This window comes from Bos grunniens, chromosome 9 (assembly GCF_055505025.1).
Source record: "Bos grunniens cultivar Pamir isolate PY7600 chromosome 9, Bosgru_T2T1.0, whole genome shotgun sequence".
Classification (NCBI taxonomy): domain Eukaryota; kingdom Metazoa; phylum Chordata; class Mammalia; order Artiodactyla; family Bovidae; genus Bos; species Bos grunniens.
This window is the reverse complement of record NC_141173.1, coordinates 41,490,449-41,515,866: the sequence shown is the minus strand read 5'-3', so window position 1 is coordinate 41,515,866 and position 25,418 is coordinate 41,490,449. Positions and strand designations below refer to the sequence as shown.

At 39.3% G+C, this 25,418-nt stretch overlaps 1 protein-coding gene across 1 annotated transcript in view; it reads right to left on the bottom strand.

The window, feature by feature from the left end:
* The window catches only part of AK9 (adenylate kinase 9), a 118,391-nt gene that overhangs the window by 81,944 nt on the left and 11,029 nt on the right, over nt 1-25,418 (bottom strand). The window contains exons 7-11 of the mRNA XM_086317381.1: nt 20,591-20,703; nt 16,771-16,959; nt 13,542-13,670; nt 8,896-8,970; nt 1,409-1,507 (exon numbers count right to left, since the gene is read on the bottom strand). Coding sequence (XP_086173507.1) covers nt 1,409-1,507; nt 8,896-8,970; nt 13,542-13,670; nt 16,771-16,959; nt 20,591-20,703 — 605 coding nt within the window. The remainder of the gene's footprint in view (nt 1-1,408; nt 1,508-8,895; nt 8,971-13,541; nt 13,671-16,770; nt 16,960-20,590; nt 20,704-25,418) is intronic.

Here is a 25,418-nt window from a genome sequence, read left to right as displayed (position 1 = left end):
TGAGAAATGGACAGAGGAACAGGGGAGAAAGACCAGAAGAGCTGACAGCTGGGCAGTTGCAGCTACATACTTCCGGAAACTAAAAAGCAGGTGGACTAGTGGTAACTGAGGTCAGAGGAAAGTGAAAGCTCAGTGTCTGTGGTGGCAGGGAGGGTGATGGAGGATGGGCTGAGGACAAGAAGAAGCAAGTCAAGTTCCCAAAAGGCTCAGGACCTGACAGCAGGCACCTCTGAAGAGGAGGAATGGAGAGCAGAAGACAGGATTGGCTGAGAATCTTTAAGAGGAGGTTCTAGTGGCCAGGGCTGCACCCCACTTCACTTAGTCAGCCATTGCCTCTTCAGAAGACCTCAGCCAAAAGACTGGATGCTTCCCTTTGGGAGAGGCTGAACCAAAAGAGGAGAAAGATTAAGCCCATTTGGCTTTTCCTTGTGAAACTACCCTCCACTAGCCCTCTCCCTCTCTAGCGCCCTCCTCTCCTGCGGTTCACTCTCCCAGGGCCTCTCAGGCTCATTCTCATTCTTTTCCCGCGAGAAGTTGAGAACTAGCCACTGTGGCCTGCCGCCCACCATGCTCGGAGCTGCAGCAGTGCCCAGAGCTGCCCTATCCTGGCTTGCATCCTCCTCCATGCCATCGTCCTTTCCCTGACGCCGAGACCCCGGGGTCTGCAGGCTGAAAGAACCTCCAGGTTTTCTGAATACTTTAAAATTTTCCTTCAATGATGACCTAGAAGAAGAGGCTCAGTACAGAGCCTCTGTGTGCATCAGGCCCACCTTTCCTCCTCTTCAGTATCAATTCGTGTTACCTATTCCCAGCTATGTTCACCCATTAAAATGTAGGGATTACACAGTACAGGAAAACAAAATGATCTCTATCCTTAAAGATCATTTTATTTGAATTATAATACCTACTTATGATTCTGGCATTAGTTGTTTAATTCCTATTTTTTTAAAAAGGCGAATCTAAACTTCCCAGAATAGATTAAGTCCTCCAGCTAAAAAGTCCTGGTGGCTCTTTTAGCACTTGGCAATTTATAAGTTGAGGACCGTCACATCCACATTACGTCACTTTAGTAGTTATTTTAAAAACTGGTTGAATGATGGAGGGAATGAACGAATATTTAGAGAATTGAGGGCTGTTATGTCTTCGGTGTTGCAATTTTTTAAAACTAAACTTGGGTTTCTTTATTTCTTATTATACTTATGAAATTGTTCTGATTTATTGTCTTTCTTTGTTTCAAAACTTTTGTTTAGTGTTTACAAGGATATTGTGCCAATATTATAGCTTCTGAAAAATCAAATCTATTTTTATAAAAGGTATTCTGAGATCCTTTTAAACCTTGAAAGGATACAAATTAAGGGTGCAACATAGAGGGGAAGGGTAGACTTTCAAACAGTTAAAGGTAACTTACATTTTCCATTGTGTCATTAATATCTTCCTCTGTACTCTGAAGTTTGGTTATAACAGCTGCTCTTTTTAGGTTTAGATATTTAAGTCGATCCATAACCGTCTAAATTTAAAGGATAAGTCTTTTTAATACATTGGCATTTGAACATTTCAAATATTTTGAAAAAGTCATGTGCTCATGAGCAGAATATTTACTTGTTCTTCCTGGCTTCTGGTAGATTGCTGGCAATTTTTAGTGTTGCTTGGCTTGTAGTTGCATCACTCCAATCTCTGCCTCTATTGTGAGCCATTTTCTCCCTGCATTCATAAATCTCTCTTTTTTTTTTTTTTTCCAATTTTATTTTATTTTTAAACTTTACATAATTGTATTAGTTTTGCCAAATATCAAAATGAATCCGCCACAGGTATACATGTGTTCCCCATCCCGAACCCTCCTCCCTCCTCCCTCCCCATACCATCCCTCTGGGCCGTCCCAGTGCACCAGCCCCAAGCATCCAGCATCGTGCATCGAACCTGGACTGGCAACTCGTTTCCTACATGATATTTTACATGTTTCATTGCCATTCTCCCAAATCTTCCCACCCTCTCCCTCTCCCACAGAGTCCATAAGACTGTTCTATACATCAGTGTCTCTTTTGCTGTCTCGTACACCGGGTTATTGTTACCATCTTTCTAAATTCCATATATGTGCGTTAGTATACTGTATTTATGTTTTTCCTTCTGGCTTACTTCACTCTGTATAATAGGCTCCAGTTTCATCCACCTCATTAGAACTGATTCAAATGTATTCTTTTTAATGGCTGAGTAATACTCCATTGTGTATATGTACCACAGCTTTCTTATCCATTCATCTGCTGATGGACATCTAGGTTGCTTCCATGTCTTGGCTATTATAAACAGTGCTGCGATGAACATTGGGGTACACGTGTCTCTTTCCCTTCTGGTTTCCTCAGTGTGTATGCCCAGCAGTGGGGTTGCTGGATCATAAGGCAGTTCTATTTCCAGTTTTTTAAGGAATCTCCACACTGTTCTCCATAGTGGCTGTACTAGTTTGCATTCCCACCAACAGTGTAAGAGGGTTCCCTTTTCTCCACACCCTCTCCAGCATTTATTATTTGTAGACTTTTGGATCGCAGCCATTCTGACTGGTGTGAAATGGTACCTCACAGTGGTTTTGATTTGCATTTCTCTGATAATGAGTGATGTTGAGCATCTTTTCATGTGTTTGTTAGCCATCTGTATGTCTTCTTTGGAGAAATGTCTATTTAGTTCTTTGGCCCATTTTTTGATTGGGTCGTTTATTTTTCTGGAGTTGAGCTGTAGGAGTTGCTTGTATATTTTTGAGATTAGTTGTTTGTCGGTTGCTTGATTTGCTATTATTTTCTCCCATTCTGAAGGCTGTCTTTTCACCTTGCTAATAGTTTCCTTTGATGTGCAGAAGCTTTTAAGGTTAATTAGGTCCCATTTGTTTATTTTTGCTTTTATTTCCAATATTCTGGGAGGTGGGTCATAGAGGATCCTGCTGTGATGTATGTCGGAGAGTGTTTTGCCTATGTTCTCCTCTAGGAGTTTTATAGTTTCTGGTCTTACGTTTAGATCTTTAATCCATTTTGAGTTTATTTTTGTGTATGGTGTTAGAAAGTGGTCCAGTTTCATTCTTTTACAAGTGGTTGACCAGATTTCCCAGCACCACTTGTTAAAGAGATTGTCTTTAATCCATTGTATATTCTTGCCTCCTTTGTCGAAGATAAGGTGTCCATATGTGCGTGGATTTATCTCTGGGCTTTCTATTTTATTCCATTGATCAATATTTCTGTCTTTGTGCCAGTACCATACTGTCTTGATAACTGTGGCTTTGTAGTAGAGCCTGAAGTCAGGTAGGTTGATTCCTCCAGTTCCATTCTTCTTTCTCAAGATCGCTTTGGCTATTCGAGGTTTTTTGTATTTCCATACAAATTGTGAAATTATTTGTTCTAGCTCTGTGAAGAATACTGTTGGTAGCTTGATAGGGATTGCGTTGAATCTATAAATTGCTTTGGGTAGTATACTCATTTTCACTATATTGATTCTTCCAATCCATGAACATGGTATATTTCTCCATCTATTAGTGTCCTCTTTGATTTCTTTCACCAGTGTTTTATAGTTTTCTATATATAGGTCTTTAGTTTCTTTAGGTAGATATATTCCTAAGTATTTTATTCTTTCCGTTGCAATGGTGAATGGAATTGTTTCCTTAATTTCTCTTTCTGTTTTCTCATTATTAGTGTATAGGAATGCCAGGGATTTCTGTGTGTTGATTTTATATCCTGCAACTTTACTGTAGTCATTGATTATTTCTAGTAATTTTCTGGTGGACTCTTTAGGGTTTTCTATGTAGAGGATCATGTCATCTGCAAATAGTGAGAGTTTTACTTCTTCTTTTCCAATTTGGATTCCTTTTATTCTCTTAAAAGGATGCCAGCCACATTGGATTAGGGCCCATCCTAATTCACTGTGGCCTCATCTTAACTTAATTACATCTGAAAAGATCCTATTTCCAAATAAGGTCACACTTATAGGTATTGAAGTTTAGCTCCTCAATATTATCTTTTTTGGGGGAAACAATTCAATCCACTAGAGTCTGCCCTTTGGTCCTCAAATAGTCATGCCCTTTGAGGTCTAACACTGTGGGAGGTCTTCAGGCAGAGGGAAGAAGGCAGCCATGTAAAGATGGAAGCAGATGTTAGCATTAGCTACCACAAGCCAAGTGGTGCCTGGTGTTACCAGAAGCTGCAAGAGGCAACGATGGATCCCCACTTAGAGGCTTTGAATGGAGTGAAGCTCTGCCAACACCTCGATATTAGACTTCTAGCCTCTAGAACTGTAATAAATATCTATCATTGTAAAATACCTAGTTTGTGGTACTTTGTTATGGAAGCACTAAGAAACTAATATACTATGTAGTAGACTATGAAACAGAGTCTGAGATGAGAGATGGTAAGATAGACAAGGTCCTGATGGAGTATTGCAATCTATGGTAGACTGTATTATTTGTTCACAATCCATTATTTCCTCCTTTCCCTTGTTAATGCCCTAGTTTATGTGAGAATACTTAGTTCATTGGTATTGAGCTTCTCCATGTAACTTGTTCTGGCCAATGAACTGTAGGCAGAAGTACCAGGGTGCCAGTGCCAGCTGGGGCCTTAACAATCTTGGTGAATTTCAACCAGGCCTGGTGGAACTTCTGCCCTTTCCCTTGAGGAAAGTATCTCGCAGGTTGTAAAAAGTAGTCAAATTCTGAATGTATTTTGAAGAAGAAAAAGCCTGCTGTGTATGCTGACAGGTTGGTTGTTGGATGTGAGAAAAAGAGCGGCTGGAAGGACGGATGTGGCATTTACTGAGAGGGGAAATCTCTGGGAGGACTGTCTTTGGGGCAAGGTGATGGTGATGGTGGACCAGAATTTTTTGAAAATACTTTATTTATGTATTTGGCTGTGCTGGGTCTTAGTTGTGGCACGTGGGATCTTCAGTCTTCCTTGCAGCATGTGGGATCTTTAGTTCCTGAATTCGAACTCCTAGTTGTGGCATGTAGGATCTAGTTCCCTGGTCAGTTCAGTTCAGTCACTTAGTTGTGTCCGACTCTTTGTGACCCCGTGAACTGCAGCACTCCAGGCCTCCCTGTCCATCACCAACTCCCGGAGATCACCCAAACTCATGTCCATTGAGTTGGTGGTGCCATCCAACCATTTCATCATATGTCGTTCCCTTCTCCTCCTGCCCTCAATTTTTCCCAGCATCAGGGTCTTTTCCAATGAGTCAGCTCTTCTTATCAGGTGGCCAAAGTATTGGAGTTTCAGCCTCAACATTAGTCCTTCCAATGAACACCCAGGACTGATCTCCTTTAGGATGGACTGGTTGGATCTCCTTGCAGTCCAAGGGACTCTCAAGAGTCTTCTCCAACACCACAGTTCAAAAGCATCAATTCTTCAGCACTCAGCTTTCTTTATAGTCCAACTGTCACATCTGGAAAAACCATAGCCTTGACTAGACAGACCTTTGTTGACAAAATAATGTTTCTGCTTTTTAATATGCTGTCTAGGTTGGTCACAACTTTCCTTCCAAGGAGTAAGCATCTTTTAATTTCATGGCTGAGTCACCAACGGCAGTGATTTTGGAGCCCCAAAAAATAAAGTCAGCTACTGTTCCACTGTTTCCCCATCTATTTGCCATGAAGTGATGGGACCAGATGCCATGACCTTAGTTTTCTGAATGCTGAGCTTTAAGCCAATTTTTTCACTCTCCTCTTTCACTTTCATCAAGAGGCTCTTTAGTTCTTCTTCATTTTCTGCCATAAGGGTGGTGTCCTCTGCATATCTGAGGTTATTGATATTTCTCCCAGCAATCTTGATTCCAGCTTGTGCTTCTTCCAGCCCAGCGTTTCTCATGATGTACTCTGCATATAAGTTAAATGAGCAGGGTGACAATATACAGCCTTGACATACACTTTCCCCAATTTGGAACCAGTCTGTAATTTCACGTCTGGTTCTAACTGTTGCTTCTTGACTTGCATACAGATTTCTCAGGAGGCAGGTAAAGTGGTCTGGTATTCCCATCTTTCAGAATTTTCCACAGTTTGTTGTGATCTACACAGTCAAAGGCTTTAGTGTAGTCAATGAACCAGAATTACATGTTCTTCTGGAATTCTCTTGGTTTTTTCTATGATCCCATGGATGGTTGCAATTTGATCTCTGGTTCCTCTGCCTTTTCTAAATCTAGCTTGTACAAATGGAAGTTCTCAGTTCACATACTGTTGAAGTCTAGCCTGAAGGATTTTGAGCATGACATTGTTAGCATGTGAAATGAGTGCAACTATGTGGTAGTTTGAACATTCTTTGGCATTGCCCTTCTTTGGGATTGGAATGAAAACTGACTTTTTCCAGTCCTTTGGCCACTGCTGAGTTTTCCAAATTTGCTGGCATATTGAGTGTGGCACTTTAACAGCATTATCTTTTGGGATTTGAAATAGTTCAACTGGAATTCCATCACCTCTACTAGCTTTGTTTGTAGTGATGCTTCCTAAGGTCCACTTGACTTTGCACTCCAGGATGTCTGGCTCTAAGTAAGTGATCACACCATTGTGGTTATCCAGGTGACCAAGATCTTTTTTTGTACAGTTCTTCTGTGTATTCTTGCCACCTCTTCTTAATATCTTCTGCTTCTAAGTCCATACCTTTTCTGTCCTTTATTGTACACATCTTTGCATAAAATATTCCCTTGGTATCTTCAATTTTCTTGAAGATATATCTAGTCTTTCACATCCTATTGTTTTCCTCTCTCTCTTTGCATTGTTCCGTTAGGAAGGCTTTATCTCTTTGCTATTCTTTGGAACTCTGCATTCAGATGGGTATCTCTCTCCTTTTCTTCTTTGCCTTTCGCTTCTCTTCTTAGATATTTGTAAGGCCTCCTCAACCATTTTGTCTTTTTGCATTTCTTTTTCTTGGGAAGTTTTGGATCACTGCCTCCTGTACAATGTTATGAACCTCCATCCATAGTTCTTCAGGCACTCTATCAGATCTAATCCCTTGAATCTATTTGCCACTTCCACTATATAATCATAAGGGATTTGATTTAAATCATACCTGAATGGCCTAGTGTTTTTCCCTACTGTCTTCAATATAAGTCTGACTTTTGCAATAAGGAGTTCATGATCTGAGCCACAGTCAGCTCCTGGTCTTATTTTTGCTGACTGTATAGAGCTTCTCCATTTTCAGCTGCAAAGAGTATAGTCAACCTGATTTTGGTATTGACCATCTGTTGATGTCCATGTGTAGAGTCATCTCTTGTGTTGTTGGGAGAAGATGTTTGCTATGACCAGTGAGTTCTCTTGGCAAAACTCTGTTAGCTTTTGTCCTGCTTCATTTTGTATTCCAAAGCTAAACTTAGCTGCTACTCCAGGTATCTCTTGACTTCCTACTTTTGGATTCCGTTCCCCAGTGATGAAAAGGATATCTTTTTTGGTATTAGTCCTGCTGCTGCTGCTAAGTCACTTCAGTGGTGTCCAACTCTGTGCGACCCCAGAGACAGCAGCCCACCAGATTCCCCCATCCCTGGATTCTCCAGGCAAGAACACTGGAGTGGGTTGCCATTTCCTTCTCCAATGCATGAAAGTGAAAAGTGAAAGTGAAGTCACTCAGTCGTGTCCGACTCTGTGCGACCCCGTGGACTGTAGCCCACCAGGCTCCTCCACCCATGGTATTTTCCAGGCAAGAGTACTGGAGTGGGGTGCCGTTGCCTTCTCTGGTGTTAGTCCTAGAAGATCTTAAATGTCTTCATAGAACTGTTCAACTTCAGCTTCTTCAGCATTAGTGGTTGGAGCATAGATTTGGATTACTGTGATACTGAATGGTTTGCCTTGGAAACAAACTGAGATCATTCTGCCATTTTTGAGATTGCGTCCAAGTACTGCATTTCAGACTCTTTTGTTGACTGTGAGGGCTATTCCATTTCTTCTAAGGGATTCTTGCCCACATCAGTAGATTTAATGGTCATCTGAATTAAATTCGCCCATTCCCATCCATTCCCATCCCGACACAACTGAGCGACCAACACATCCATTGTAAGAATATACATTTTATTTATCCATTCATCAGTTGTTAGACATTGGGGTTGTTTCTACCTTCTGGCTATTGTGAATAGTGCTGCTATGAATATTCACATACAGATTTTCATTTAAACACCTGTATTCAGTTATTTTGGGCATATACCTAGGAGTTAAATTGCTGATTCATATGGTAACTCCATATTTAACCTTTTGAGGAACTGCCAAACTTTTTTCCAAAGTGGCCACACCATTTGCAGTCCTACCAACAATGTATGTTGGCCTTTGCTCGTGGCTCAGCAGTGCAGGAGATTGTAATGCAAGAGACTCCAGTTTGATCCCAAGGTTAGAAAGATCCCCTGGAGAAGGAAATGGCAACCCACTCCAGTATTCTTGTCCAGGAAATCCCATGGACAGAGGAGCCTGGCAGGCTACAGTCCATGGAGTTGTAAGAGTTGGACATGATTTAATGGCACTACCACAACAGTGTATGAATGTTCTGATTTTTCTACATCCTCACCAACATTTGTTATTCATTATCTGTTTTTTTTTGTTTTTCTTTTTAATTTTAGCCATCTTAATGGATTTGAAGTGATATCTCCTTATAGCTTTGGTTTGCATTTCCCTATTACTCATGTTAAGCATTGTATCATGTGTTTATGGCTCTTATCTGCTTTTACTCTTTTTCAAGATACTTTTTGTCACACAGAGGTTTTAAATTCAAATGTAGTTTTGATTTAAATATGGACAGATGAATAAATATCATATCAAATTTTAAGTGTCAAAATGAATTTTTCAAAAATAAATGGTATTCAAAATGTAAATCTATTTCTGATACGAAAATAAGTATCATTCAGTCAATACTTTTTTGATTTTCCAAACTGTGACATATTCTTACTGAGCATTGCACTTACCATGAACAGCTCCTCTGGGGGCTTATTTCCATCTAGCTCAATGAGATACTGGGAATCATGTTCAGCCATTACTTCCTGCAGATAATCAAAAAGAAGCCTTATCATTCAGGATCATTGGCAAAAGTTCAGTCTTCATATACCATGAAGAAATCTTTAATGCTAAATTATTTGCTATATACATGACATACTGGATGTTATTTTCAGTGCTCAGGAGAACTTTTACAAAAGCCTAAACTAGTCATACCATGAATTCTGCTCTTTCTGTTTCTTCTGTTTTTCTCTACAGTGAAGCCAGGCTTTCCCAACAGAGATGTTTGGGGGCATCCATCTCTCTGCATATATTCATAGAATAATTTCTGGCAAACTGCTAGATGAAGAATGGCCTTGGTTTGTTTCACTTTTTATTCCCCTGGCTGTGGGTGATGTTCAGTATCTAGAAATCCATCTCTGTAAACTACTGAACCATAACCTCTGTGCATTTTGTTAGACCTTTCTTTTCCTTAACATTCATGAAAAGTCTTTAACCTTTATCTGCCATATGGTTTGCAAATGTTTTACCTGACTATGATTTATCATTTGACTTTGTTTATGGTATCTTTTGTATTATAAAATATATTTATGATTAAATCTGTTATCATTGTTTCTGGATTTCCTTTCTTCTTTAAATTAGATTTTTCTGTATCTCAAGATTATATTAATATTCTTGTAAATTTTCTTCCATTCGCAGAAAGTAGGGATGGTGGAGAGTTAAGATCCACCTCTACCCTTCCTCAAAGACTCAGATAAGATCCATCTCCATCTTTTTTCATGGTTTCCATAAGACCCTTATTTACCTGCCTCCATAAAACCCTAGCCCCTCTCTTTGATAAAGTCTTCATTAGTGAATATTTTCCCTGTTGCCACAGTCTGAACAAAATCACCTACTTAAATGTCCAGTACATTTTGTCTTCCATAATACTGTGCAAGGTTAGGTTCTAAGTGTTTCTCTACTTCTAGACAGAAGAACCATTATGCCTGCATTGTTTAACCATAAATTTAGTTCAGTCACTCAGTCTTGTCCGACTCTTTGCAACCCCACGGACTGCAGTACATCAGGCCTCCCTGTCCATCACCAACTCCCGGAGTTTCCTCAAACTCATTTCCACTGAGTTGGTGATGCCATCCAAACATCTCATCTTCTGTTGTCCCCTTCTCCTCCTGCCTTCAATCTTTCCCACCATCAGGGTCTTTTCAAATGAGTCAGTTCTTTGCATCAGGTGGCCAAAGTACTGGAGTTTCACCTTTAGCGTCCGTCCTTCCAATGCATATTCAGGACTGATTTCCTTTAGAATGGACTGGTTTGATCTCCTTGCTGTCCAAGGGATTCTCAAGAGCCTTCTCCAACACCACAGTTCAAAAGCATCAATTCTTCGAGTAGAATCCAAGAATCCAACCATAAATTACGATGTTCTAAACAAGGATGTACATCATGCTTTTCTGCATTTCAGATACTTTCCTTAAACTAGATTCTTTTTATCTAATAGTCTTTTTACCTTAAATTAAAAATTTTTTTTTTTTTTTTTGCTTTACCACATAGCATGTGGTGTCTTAGTACCCTGACCAGGGATCAAACCCACAACCTCTGCAGTGGAATCTCAAAGTCTTAACCACTAGACCACCAGGGAAGTCCTAAGCTAGGTTCTTCAGAATGAAGTTAGTATACTAAGTCTAAAGGTATGAAGACTCTTAAGGATAAAGACACAAACACCGGGTCAGACCAGTAGTCAAGCTGGGATTTGAAGACAGGCAAGAATGAAGACGTGGCCTTGGATTACTCCTGAAGCAGGATAGAAACCAGACACTGATGCAGTTACTTTGCTCCTGCTTGCTTTCCTCACGTCTTTTAGAGGAACACTGAATTTTGGTGGTCTTGGCCTTCCAAGTGAATCCACGTCTCAGCCAGATCAGAGGAGACTAGAATTGTAGGCTCCTGCCTTTCAAGGCTCTTCCCGACCTCCCTCCACATATACCAGCACTCTGAAATTACCATACAAGGCAAGCTATACACTAGACTTGAAGTCTAGGTTCTTGGCCTAGAAATTTTTGTCTGAGCAGTCAGTTCTTATCTATGCTTTGCTACAGGGCCTAGTAATTTTCCACTTCTGTGCTTTTCTCAGGCAAGCTATCTAAAAACCACCATACTAATTTATATTCCTTTCAGCAGGGTATGGAAGTGTTTGCTTTACCATATGTAGTTGCTAGAATTAGGAATTCTTATTCCTTGTCCATCTTTTAAAATTTAATTGGGGAAATATTTCTTTAGCATTTAATTATTATCAGTAAAACTGAATATTTTTCTATAGACTTGTTACTCTTTTGTCATTAATTTTTGTGAATTGTCTGCCCATATTTGCTACCCTTTTATTATCTGGAGGGTAAGACCTTACAGGTTTTAGAAAAATCATATATATGATCTTTTTTTCCTACATTTTAAAAAATTGAAGGATAGTTGATTTACAATGTTGTATTAATTTCTGCTGTATAGCAAAGTGATTGTTATATATGTATATGTATATTATTGATGCTTTTGAACTGTGCATCAGACCCTGATGCTGGGAAAGATTGAGGGCAGGAGGAGAAGGGGACAACAGAGGATGAGATGGCTGGATGGTGTCATCGACTCGATGGCCATGGGTTTGGGTGGACTCCAGGAGTTAGGGGTGGACTCCGGGAGTTAGTGATGGACAGGGAGGCCTGGTGTGCTGCGGTTCATGGGGTTGCAAAGAGTCTGAGACGACTGAGCGACGGAACTGAACTGAACTGATTATGTATATATAGACATACACATTCTTTTTTTTTAATTCTTTTCCATTGTGGTTTATCATAGGATATTGAATATAGTTCCCTGTGCTATATATTAGGACCTTGTTATTTATCCATTCTATATATATTAATGCTAATTTGCATCTGCTAACCCCAAACTTCCAATCCATCCCTCCTCTACCCACTGTCCCTTTGTCAACCATGTCTGTTCTTTATGTCTGTGAGTCTATGACCTTTCAATATATTAAAGCTTTAAATATTTTATCATAGTCGATGTGGATATTTTTCTTTTAAGTAAATTTTTAAAATTATGTCCAGAAATTTACATGTAATGAAATGGAAGCTGTTATTTTTCTTTTGTGACCTCATCATTTGTTCAACTGAACATCTGTCAAGCATTTACCACTCGCCAGACTTTGGGCACTGCACTGAACATTGATGATGCTGGGAGTCCCTATCCTTGAAAAGACTACCTCTGCTTCCCACTCCCAACTCCGTACCCATGAATATAATTTTATAATCTTCTGAATCTGATTTTAATTATGCTGTATTCATACCCAATGCAGCAGCTCAAGGAATATGTAGAATATTTTTGTTGAAGGAGAAAGAATGTTATAGATAGACATGTAAATTACTGTTAAGAAGCTATGTTTAGAGGCCAGGGATAGAAGAGGAAGAAGGGAGGAATCAAAGTCATACATAAGGAAACAAAAATATTGAATCACTGTGCTGCATATCTGAAACTAACACAATACTGTAAATAAATTAAAAAAATAAAACAATTTGGATCTCACTGAGGGGGTGGACAATGGGAATGAAAACGATCCACTTGTCTCTAAAAATATATAAACATTATAAAACACCATCAAACAAATTATTTTAATTTCTCCATCAGATGGGAAGAGGCAGTTTGAGGACTGTTTTTCATTTGTCTTTGTAGTTCTATTGCTTAGCATGGAATCTGGGCAAATACCATATAATAAATGTTTGTTGAATAAATCTCCAACATAAATTGGGCAGAGTCTGCCCTGGATTTTTAACCATAAAAATATGCTTTTCAATAATCATAATTTCAGTAATCATCCTTTTAAAAGGCTAATTCTTTTAATTATAACTTTTCTTTTATAATATATAATAGCCTTATCATATTTACAAATAACCAACTTTGAATAGGATACACAGAGAAACCAGTGTTGGATGGCTTTCTTTAGATTGTAATTTAACTAAATTAACAGTTCCTTTCAGAATAAAAGATGCACCTTAAGTGTACATTTATTTTTATAAACCCATACATTTTGGATTCAAAATGCTTTCACAAAACAATGCCTTAATATGGACTTTCTAATCCCCAACCATACATAAATTTCCCTAATGACTTTGAAAAAGGCAATTCATTTATCACTTTTCAGCAGCACTGTTGCTTTGTAAGAGTAAAATAATGTTGCTCTGTGAAACAGCCTTTGGAATGCAATCTTATTCTGAAAGCATTTTACCAAGCTCAAGAGGAGGAGAATGAAGCAGATAATACACACGGTGAAGAAATATGAAAGCTATTTAACTGGGGATAAAACACAAATAGGGCTTCCCTGGCAGCTGAGCAGTAAAGAATCTGCCTGCAATGCAGGAGATGCAGGTTTGATCCTTGGGTTGGGAAGATCCCCTGGAGGAGGAAATGACAACCCCCTCCACTATTGTTGCCTGGAGAATCCGATGGACAGAGGAGCCTGGTGGGCTACAGTCCATAGGGTCACAAAGAGTTGGATGTAAACCAAAGCAACTTGGCACACGTACACGCAAAACACAAGTATCAACGTTCTTTTTTCAGCAATGTAGCTTTTTCTTACTTCTAAAGGATGAAGAATTATTTCCTTATAAAGGTTAACGATGTGTTCGATATTTTCCAAATAATCCTCAGGTCTCTGAACGAGGTGTTGAAGAACTTCAGCCACTATCTGCATTTCAGCAATAAATGCCTAAATGGAAAAGAAGTTGTGTTGAATATCTTTATGTTAATGATTACTTCATTTGCAAGTCATATCCCTCTCTCCCTATACCTGCATGCCATTTTGGGGTAAGAAGCAGGGAAAAGGAGAGATTGGAAATAGGATTTTTATTTTAGAGAGACTGAACACCCTGAAGGTCTTTTATCAGATGGAATAAAGTTTTAAATTGACTTGGATACTTACTCATTTCTTTTGCCCCTCAATGAGTAGGGAAGAGTATGGGAATAACATCAGATTTTTAGAGACAAAATAAAGAAGTTGGATTTTCTCTAAGTACCTGAGCTTGTAGCTCATTCACTCATTGATTCATTCATTTATTAATAGTAAAGCTTAAGTGCCTACCCCATGCCAGACACTGTTCTAGGAGCTTGAAATATGACAGAGAACAAAACTAAGGGCTTAGGGCTTAGACAGCACACATCCCAATTGAGGAAGACAGAGCATAAACAAGTAGACAAATAGATACATCACAGGTTAGGCTGTGGTGATAAGAGCTAAGAAGAAAGATGATGGCAGGGGAGAAGGGATGGAGAGTGATGGGGGAAGGTGGTTATGAAAGGGTTCACAGAAAAAAATGACATTTGTATCATATTTATTTCCCCGTTATTATCATCATATTTGGGCTTCCCAGGTGGTGCTAGTGGTACAGAACCCACTTGCCAATGCAGGAGACTGAGATGCAGGTTCAATCCCTGGGTTAGGAAGATCCCCAGGAGGAGGAAATGGCAATTCACTCTAGTATTCTTTCCTGGAGAATCCCATGGACAGAGGAGCCTGGTGGGCTACAGTCCATAAGGTTGCAAAGGGTCAGACATGACTGAAGCCACTTGGCACGCATGCACATATTTATTATACTAATTATGATGGTATGCTTTATTCATGTTAAAATGACACATTTTTATTCATATTTACTATGAGTTTACTTGAAATATTTACCTAGAATAGTTGCTGGTTATTTATCTAATGCCTTATTTGCACAGGGAAGATTATTTTATATTTTTAAATGGGCATTCTTATATTAATAGGTTTTTAAAATTGAGCTATAATTGACATGTAACATTACATTAGTTTCAGGTGTACAATAGAATGATTCAATACAGTTGCTCTTTGGGCAATGTGAGTCTGAACTGTGTGGATCCACTGATCGGATATTTTTCAATAGTAAATACATAATGTTACATGATCTGTGGTTGGTAGGATGCAGAACCGTGGATATACAAGGCTGACTGTAAAGTTAACTTGGATTTTCAACTGCACAAAGGGTCAGTGCCCCAACTCTGGAGATATTTAAGGATCAACTGGATTTGTACTTATTGTGAAATGATCATAATAAATCTAATTAACATCCATCATCATACATGCATGCGTGCATGCTAAGTCGCTTCAGTTGTGTCTGACTCTTTGCAACCCTACGGACTGTAGCCTCCCAGGGTCCTCTGTCCATGGGATTCCAGGCAAGAATCCTGGAGTGGGTTGCCATTGCCTTCTCCAGGGGATCTTCCTGACCCAGGGATTGAACCCAGGTCTTCCACATTACAGGCAGATTCTTCATTGTCTGAGCCACCAGGGAAGCCCTTCATCATACATAGTTATAGTGTTTAACTATGAAGTTAACATAACCCCTTAAAAGTTCTGCTCCTAAATGAAAGATCTTTTCATTTAAGATCTGCTCTTAAATGAAAGAACAAATGTCAAAAATTCATTTAACCCATTAGTGAGGAAATCAGCAGGATGACAGAACTGAAGTGTATATAATCACTGAAATCAGAGTGCAAAGTTTGATGTCCTGCTTGACATCCTTCAGGGAAATAAAACTGTTGCCTTTGGGGTTTATCTTTTCTACTAGAGAAATGATTTGCAATGTATCCTTTTCTACATTAATGTCAGATTTAACTGAGTCTAGGCCCTAATAGAAATAGTATTTATTCATGATAATTTATAAGTTATAGAAACTATTTAAAATTATTAAACATTATAAATAAGTAAATCTATAATAGAAATCACAGGTATATTTCAATAGAGCAAGGACTGGCAAGTTATGACCTGTCTCACTCACCCCAGTGGGCTAAATCCAGCCCATTAGCTATTAACAAACTTCCTGAGTGAGTGAAAGTCACTCAGTCATGTCAGATTCTTTGCGACCCCATGACTATACAGTCCATGAAATTCTCTAGGCCAGAATACTGGAGTGGGTAGCCTTTCCCTTCTCCAGGGGAATCTTCTCAATCCAGGTCTCCTGCATTGCAGGCGGATTCTTTACCAGCTAAACAGAAGGGATGCCCAAGAATACTGGAATGGGTAACCTATCCCTTCTCCAGTGGATCTTCCTAACTCTTAGTATCAAATTTTCCTCATTAAGTCTGGTATAAGATTCTTTTGAGGTCCTGTTGCAATATGCTTACTAGTATTGACTTTAGGATTGTTATTATACGTGAAATTGGGATATAGATTTCTTTTCATGTGCTCTCTTTGTCAGAGTTTGGAATCGAGATTATGTTAACTTCATAAATTGGATTCTACCTGGGCTACCTTCTTCCTCAAATTACATATGTTTTCTGTTGCTCTGACTCTTCACACTAGCTTGCATAGTGCTTGACACATGGCAGGTGACCAGTAACTCTCTGTTGCTATGGAATGAAGCAGATTAGCTGTCAGGATATGGAGGGACTTCCATCCTGACAAGAAGGATGACCTTAAACTTGATGACCTTTACATTCTGATCTAAAGTTCTTGAAAACATGAAATATTTTTTCTGTTTCCTCTAACTAAATCAAACCTTAAGGAAAATATAATTTTCTGTATAGAATATTCATATTCTGTCATTTAATTATAGCAATTTTAAAAAATGAAACCGATATAGCAAGCAAGGTGTTTTTTATTTCTCTTTTTAAAAATTTTAATTTATTTGGCTGCACCAGGTCTTAACTGTGGCATGTGGGATCTAGTTCCCTGATCAGGGATTGAACCCGGCCCCCTCTGCATTGGGAGTGTGGAGTTTTAACCACTGGACCATCAGGGATAGTCCCTATAGCAAATTTTAGAAGTATAGCATCTTGTATACAGATATTACCTCTTCTTCTTCTTGCTCTTCTTCCTCTTCCCCCTCCTCTTCTCCTTTTCCTTCCTTTTGGGCTTCTTTCTTCTTTTTCCTACGATTCTCAATGACTTCAGGATCCCACTGATCTCTTGTGTATATGTATCCTGTGGTACTGTGCTGCCTTTGCCCCGAAATTCTTTGGCATAAATCATAGTCAGGGCACTAAGGAACAAGGTTAATCATTACTCAAAACATTTTGAGTATGCCTTTGCTTCCTGTTCATATATTATACAATACATAAACCCCCAAATTCCTCAAAACCCGGAGCAAATGCAGTACTATAAATGGTATTTTGAATCAGATTTCATCACATGCCAAGAGAGGCACAAGATACAACTTTTATGTTATGGCAACACTTTTCTTTACCCAAAAGTAATATATGAGAAAGTTTCAGAAGCTGTAGAATAAAAGAAAGAGAGAATAACAGTAGAAAGAGCTAGAGAAGTAGAATAGAAAATCTGTTTAGTTAGCAGAGGTATACAGGAGGATTTTGTCAAATTAGTTTGCAAAGGCTGAGAATGGATGAAAATGGTGGGATAGCCACATTATCCCACCAAAAATTATATCACATATTTATAGTATTTACTATGATATCCAGCTCTATGGATGAAGTATTTCATAAAATAGCATCAGTGAATGGGATCTGAAAGGTCATCTGGTTTAGTCTAACCTTATCATTTGCAAATGAGAAAACTGAATCTGGATAGTAAAAAAGGCCAAAACCAAAGTCTATGAGTGATTTTCTCATTTCAAGTGCTTCCATGTGTATAATATTTTACTCAGTTCTTAAACTAACGCTGTCAGAGAAGTAATACAATGTTAGGATTCAAACCATTTTCAGATCGGAGAGGGACTGCTCTGGGCAGCATCAGGTCACAGTGTCATGAGGGGAAACTACAACCCGAGCCCAGGCCTTCTGCTCCATAGCCCACTCTCTGTAACTCATTATTAATGATAAACTAAGGTTTGGGGCTGTAAAGCCTGCTCTGAGTATTTTTCAGGATAAAAACCTCTGGATGACATTCTCTAGTAGCGGTTTTAAAACATTAGAGTGTAACTCTATACAGAGGATTATAAATAAAAGTTTCTGCTTCCCTTGTGATTTATTAAGTTTGGAGTAAGGCTCAGGCATTTTAATGAACATCCTCAGTGATTCTGATGCCAACAGTTTATGCACCACACATTTGAGAAAGGGAGCAAGAAACTTTAGAACTTTTCATGCTAATATTCTGATTGCCTCAGACTACTTCTATATGGAAATGGGATGGGAATTTATTGAGGCAAGACTTTTATTTAGGCTAATTTTTCACACACAAAAGATTTCAACCCATACTGGTAATTAAAAAAAATATGCATATTTGCCCTTATTCAGCAACCTAGAATACCCACATTGTGGGTCCTTGGCAAAGACTATTGCCTCTAGCTGTCTCCTCTTTTCGCGTATCACTTCAGTTCAGTTCAGTCACTCAGTCGTGTCTGACTCTGCGACCCCATGGACTGCAGCACGCCAGGCTTCCCTGTCCATCACCAACTCTTGGAGCTAGCTCAAACTCATGTCCATCGAGTCGGTGATGCCATCCAACCAACTCATCCTCTGTCGTCCCCTTCTTTTCCTGCCTTCAATCTTTCCCAGCATCAGTGTATTTTCCAATGAGTCAGTTCTTCACGTCAGGTGGCCAAAGTATTGGGGTTTCAGCTTCAGCATCAGTTCGTCCAGTGAATATTCAGGACTGATTTCCTTTAGGATTTGATCTGCTTTCAGTCCAAGAGGTTCTCAAGAGTCTTTTCCAACACCAAAGTTCAAAAGCATCAATTTTTTGATGCTCAGCTTTCTTTATAGGCCAATTCTCACATCCATACATGACGACTGGAAAAACCATAGCTTTGACTAGATGGACCTTCTCACATATAGGAAGTGATTTAGCAGTCTTAGGGTGAGGCTGTGCCTCAGAGCAGTCCTCAAACTTCAGCAGCATCAGTGTCAGCTGGAGAACTTTTTCAACACAGACAGCTGGATGCCACCGCCCACAGTGTTTGTAGCTCTGGGTTGCTCCCTGAGAATCTGCATTTCTGACGAGCTTCTTGAGTGCTGCTAATGCAGTTGGCTCTAGGAATAAACTCCGAGGACCATTACTGTAGTAGATCACTGGCCTTTAATGCTTTTTTTTTTTAAAGTACAGACTGCTTTAGAATATGGTGATGCCATTAGATTTTGCACGAGGAAAATGCCCATATGCATAAAATTTGCATATAATTTCAGATGGTTCATGGGTGCTTAAGTGTTCTTGGACCCCAAGCTTAGAACTTCTGGTCTAGAAATCCCAGACTCCATTCCCAAATAAGGTCAGACCATCAGAGAAGTGTGTGCTGTACTGAAGTTCTGTTTCACACGAGGTCCTCTGATTACACTCCAGCTACCTATAGGAACTGCCATGGACACCTACCATCACACTTATATCAGTGGGGTTAACGACTTCATTTTCTACACACAGTACAATCCTTATATTAAACCCCTGTTAAGATATATCTCTCATTTAGTTTTTCCTGAGGAATTCCTCATCTTTTCAAGGACAATGTGAATTTTATATAACTGGTCACACGTCCCCTTCTACTTTGGCTCGTCAAACTTAGAACCAAATTCACGACCCAAATTTAGTTAGCATTTGGGGCCTTACTGCCTGTATATCTGTGTGTTCTTATTCCACTAAGTCTTAATTTCCTATACACTCTCTATTTTCCATGGCCTAGACTTTATATTTGGTTTCAGTTAAATCTTTGAGATTTTTTTCTTTTCTCCATTATACACATGTTCACACAGGTAACATTCTGAAAGTCACAAAGGGATGTTGATTGGCCCCTGACCGTGATCTGTGGCTGGGGCTGCAGATGACACCACCCCAGCACTGTATGCCACCTGTCTCTCACAGCTGGCCCAAACACACCACTGAGTCCCTGCACCTGAGCTGAGAACCATCTCATTTATATATTCTGAGTTGTCAAACCCTTTGGGGAACCAGGCAGGGTATTATGAATAGCTATCATTCATTTTATAAACGAGGGATCCTCACCTCACTGCATTCTTACCATAACCCTATGGGCTATCTTTGAATCATCTTTGTGAAGAGGAAATTGAGGCTCCTAAATGTGATTTACCAAGTTCTACAGTTGGTAAAGGAAAGAAATGGGACCAACCTAGAAATGTTATTAACATTCATACATCTGAATCATTTGTTCAGCCTTTCATTTTGTTTAACTGGTAGACTTATTAGGTACCCTTTATTGTGCTAGTTGATGTTTACAGGAGTAAGACACGGTTCCCGCCTCCAAGCAAGGCATGAGTCTAGAAGAAAATGGATGATTATAATATAATGCAGTATTAATAATATGATAGAAAAGAGCAACATGAATGGTTGTCAGACAATATTTAACTTTTCTGTGGTGAGTAAAGGGTGGGGTATAAAGAGAGAGAGAAAGAGCATAGGAATGAGAGTCAGTTAATGTTTGTGTTAATGTGGAGGGGGTGGTCATCAGGGAATATTCTGTAGAGATGATGCCTGAACTGACTTTCAAAGAATGACTATGATTAAGCCTGGTGAAGGGACAAGAAGGTATTTCTTGTGGACAGAGCTACAGAAGCAAAAGAACGGAGATATGAGAAAATACAAGTCAGTCCCTAAAATTGATTCATAGGTTATTTTTCCTTGACTCCTTAAAAAATTAATAACATTCCTTGAATTTAACTACTATCAAAAAGAATGTTTATATACTCTATACTAGAAAAACATATTCTTACCTTAATATTGATTATAATATCAGGTTTCAATTTTAAATTTCTAATTAATTCTATTTGCTGCAGAGTAGTCATGGCATCCTGTGAAAGTGATGGTATTTCAGTGATAATATAGCCTGTAGAGTGAAATATAATTTTAAAAGTTTTATAATATTATAATATCTGAGAGAGTGGATTTATTATTTATAAAAACATCATTTCTTTATTGATGAATACTAATGCTGATCTTAAAATATCTGTTGACACTTAATAGTTAAGGTTATTGCCACATGACATATAACTATGAATAATGTTTTTCTGGCAATAAAACTATTGGGCTAGAGGAGACATCTTTAAAAATTCCAAATCAGTTTATTTTAGGCACATGAGGTGCCTAGAGAAGGAAATTCCATGCCAGTGATTCTTTAACTCATCTTAGGAAAACTCATATGATGAGTGGTAAAGGTAAATGGTAGGGGTTGCATGGTATTATTTTTCTTTCTTGAATTAATATTTCATAATATAATAGAATATACATATACAGTTTACATAACTTACAGAAAGTAAAAAAATACCCATTTAACCCTCATACAGTTTAAGAAACAACATTATTAATATGATTTTGGCTTAGTATGTTTATTGGCTTGCATCGCTACCCAAAAACCTACATCTGCTCGTTGAAATTCACCCTTGATACCATTATCATATTGGTTTCCTTAATATATTTATTTAATATGTCACTCTCTTGTTTGAGAAACCTCTCTTTTTTAAAATTTATTTATTTTTTAATTGAAGGATAATCACTTTAGAGAATTTTGTTGTTTTCTGTCAAACCTCAACATGAATCACCCCTTAAACTCCCTCCCTTTTGAACCTCCCTCCCGTCTCCCTCCCCACCCCACTCCTCTAAGTTGATATAGAGCCCCTGTTTGAGTTTCCTGAGCCATACAGCAGAGAAACCTTTCTCTTAATAGAACAGAATAAAGTCTTGACTCTGTCACTGGAAGTTAAAGGCCTTTGACAAATTTTTCTGTTTTATAGAATATTTTTCCCTTGGAGGAGCTGACAAATTATGGTTATTAAGCTTTGATTCTTGGCACACATTTTATAAAAAGTCAGTGGAGTGAGGTTGTCAAGACTGACCAGTGCCTCCTCTGGGACACGATGGCTGGCACACTGCAGTGCCGGGCGCTGCGGTGAAGGTGACTGCATGACTCAGCCCTAGATTGAATTCTATCCTCGCCCAGCTGACCCATCTTGATCAGATAAGTCCAGAGACCAGTCAGTCCCCAGAGATCATGCCCTCCTCCTCTAAGCAACAAGGGATTACACAAGACCTCCCTCCCATCCCCTGTGGTGCCAGCACTGCTCTCCTGTGTATTTCAAGTGGATAACAGAAAGCTGCTTGCCACTCTGTTTGCAGTGCTCTCTAGCACCCTGCCCATTACCACAACCACTGCCACTGCTCAGAGAGCTTCTCAGGCATTCCAAGTGTGACTGTTTGCAGGCATGCCAAACCTTGGGTAGACATGTATATTCGAATGAATTTCCTACTTGGTCTCTTTCCTGGTGGAACCAGCAGAAAGGTGGAACCAGCAGAAATAGAAGGTTGTTTCCATGGGGTCTGGCTCTTAGTGTTCTGCCTCAGTGTTCTGAGCAATGGATCTGGGGGCTTTACCCATTGAGAGATGGCCAGTTATCACTATATCCAGACCCCAGAAATATATTTATGGAAGAATTGTGGCAGAGATAGTTATGTTGCTTGTCTCACCAGAAGATTTAGAGGAATAACTTAGTTCTCTAGATTCAATTCTGGGAAGATCTCAAGGGGATACTTCTTAGAGTGGCTGAACCCACCACCAGCTTCTCTAATCCCAGAGATGTGTTGTAAAGATGGAAGCATAGGTGAGGAATCCACCATCCCATCCCACCTTTCCTTGATGCCATTACTAAGCCCTTACACTCCATGCTTTGAAGATGGAGGAATGGTAGACCCCACACCCCTCCTTGCTGGGAAGCTCTGCATATACCATCACAGGCAAGATAGGCACTCGGCAGGCTAATGCCCAGCCTGCGTCACCCCCACCAAGGGACAACTCAGACTGTTCACACCACTGCCCAGGGGAAGCCAACTGGCCCATACCATCACTTTGCCACTGCTTTCTGGCACAGTGGGAAGAAGGTATTCCCACAAAAGATGGCATGCCACTGCTCTTAGGCTGAAGTGTTGAGAGATCCATGGACATCGGGTAGCTTAGCGCCCAGCCAGCCCTGATGGTTATCTCACCTCATGCCAGCCTGACATGAATGGACACACTGGTGCCCAACGACTTACAGTACCATCTACAATACGACACCCCGGGGCAGGGGCTGCCCAGACCAGGGCTGTCCATCAGTCACTTGGGAAAATGATTTTTTCTGGAATATAGAAAGAGAAAGCAGAGAGGGGCTTCTTAGGGTACCCAGGAATTGACTCCTCCTTTTTCTCTTGGGTAAGGATGCAGCTCATGGAATCTGATTTTGGCTCAAGGCCAACACATCATGACAGGCTGTGAATAAAAGGTTTATAACTAATAGATAATGTAAAGTTTTTTTTTTTTTTTAAATAGTGATAGACGCTCCAAGTATAAAAGGGCTCTGGTACAGAAAAACATTGATTGGATCTGGCAGTACTTTACTGTGAAGGGTTCCTGGCATCACATATCCATCTTTGGGATTTTGGAATCATTAATCACCCAGCCTCACTCAGGCCCTAACCCAAGTTAATATCTCTATTTTGAAAGCCCTTCACTTTCAATATCGCTGCTACCATCTACCAGGCTGCTGGATAAGACCAAACATCAGAAAGAATCCTTGCTTAGCAGAGAGTTTCAAACTGTGTTTAGCAAAGTGCTAGGTTCCAAAGAAATTTCTCTGGGGCTGCTGTAGGATGGGTGAGGGGAGGCTGGGTAGAAGGGACTCAACATCCTGCCTTCACTATAGCCTTTAAATGAGCCCAGTTGTGCATGCCTAGACTGAGGCCATGCACTTGCATGCTCATAGTATGGCCCTCAGGCTCAAGAATTATACGACTGACTTTTCCTCTGCCAGCTCCCAGGACCAGTAGCAGTGTACCAGAAGTCTAGGGGAAAGAGGAATACATTGACAAATAGTCAGTTTCTTCAGCATAAAAAACACAAGATGCTAGACAGAGGTACGGGTAATATATAGATTAAAAGGGAATTGTGACACATGAAGCAATAGAAATATGTGAAACCTGGTTGGTTGGATCCTGCTTCAAACAAACAAACAGACAACAAACTAAAGCCAGCTAGAATAAAAAATATATGAGGTACAGGGTGAAATTTGACCACAGATGGGTTAGTAGATGAATTATTATTAATTTTTAGGTATGATAATGATAATATGATACATTTTAAAGGAATCCTTATCTTTTTGAGATACAAACTAAAATATTTACAGATGATATGATATGGATTAGCTTCAAAGTAAAGTTGGTTGGGGGAGGGGTATAGTCAGAAGTATGAATGAATATGACGGGACAAGAGTTGTCATTGTTGAAGCTGGGTGATAGGCACATGGGGGATTTTATACCAGTCTCTCTACTTTAACATTTTCCATAATAAGTTAAAAAGTTTATGAACATTGTGAATGGCAAGCTGAGTAGATTTATTTTTCTAATGTTTCTTTTTTTTCTTTCTCTTTTTGCCAGTACTTACAATTTATGCCATCTTTTTGTGACCTAGTAAGTCACTCTAAATTTTAAGAGGTAAGGTGAAGTAAAGAAAAAACAAAAAGATATTTGCCTATATACCTTTATATATAGTCTTCAGTTTCAATCATTATACTTTTTGAGGTAATTTAATGACCTATTCTGGAATTCTGTGATTGTCTTTTTTACCTTGTTATTCATTTTACTTTCCTCATTCTGAGTGATTTTCCTAAGTTCATTCTCTGTGTTGGAGGAAGGAATGGCAACCCACTCCAGTATTCTTGCCTGGAGAATTCCCACAGACAGAGAAGCCTGGCGGGCTACAGGCCATGGAGTCACAAACAGTCAGACACAACTGGGTGACTAAAGACATTCTCTTTATTACTGATCAGTATATAGTTAAATGGATGGATAGATAAAGTGTATTTATATGAAATAAAAGAGATGATATGTGGATATATTAATATATTTATGTATTAAATACTTCATTCTGTATATATAGATCTTTCTTCATATAGATATAGATGAGATATATATATATATATATCTCATCTACATCTCTGGCCACTGATCAACATCGACTGCAGCTAACTATATATGTATACACACACACACACACATATATATATAGTCTTCAGTGAGAAGTCCGCTGTTGCTATTTCCAATACTGATTTTCATTGTACTGCACTTTATTTGTGCCCCTGTATTCTTAATAGTCACGGCGCCCTCTCTTAATGTACTGAGACAGTACATTAAGCAGATCTCTATATTTTTTTCTCTCATTCAGTAAATCTCTTTCAGGTGGATGATTTTCTCCCAAACATATCTTTATTCTTCTTTCTTCTTTGGCAAATGCCATAGAGTTTGCCCTTTTCCTTTTAGTCATTCTAAACTTAAGTAGTCTGTCTTGGGAAAGTAGGTCCAAAGTCCCAGTTCAACATCTGCTGGAGCGCAGAGAGATTTCTCGGGTCCAGAGTCAGAGGGTAGACTGGACAGAGGCTGAAGCCTGCAAGCATCTGGAGCCAGAGGATAAGTTGGTGTCATTCTAGTTCCCATTTCTGTCTTATGAGTGTGGATTAATGCAGAGAAACCTAACCATTGACAGGGCTTAGTAATAAAACTCAGGGCAAATAGGAAAGC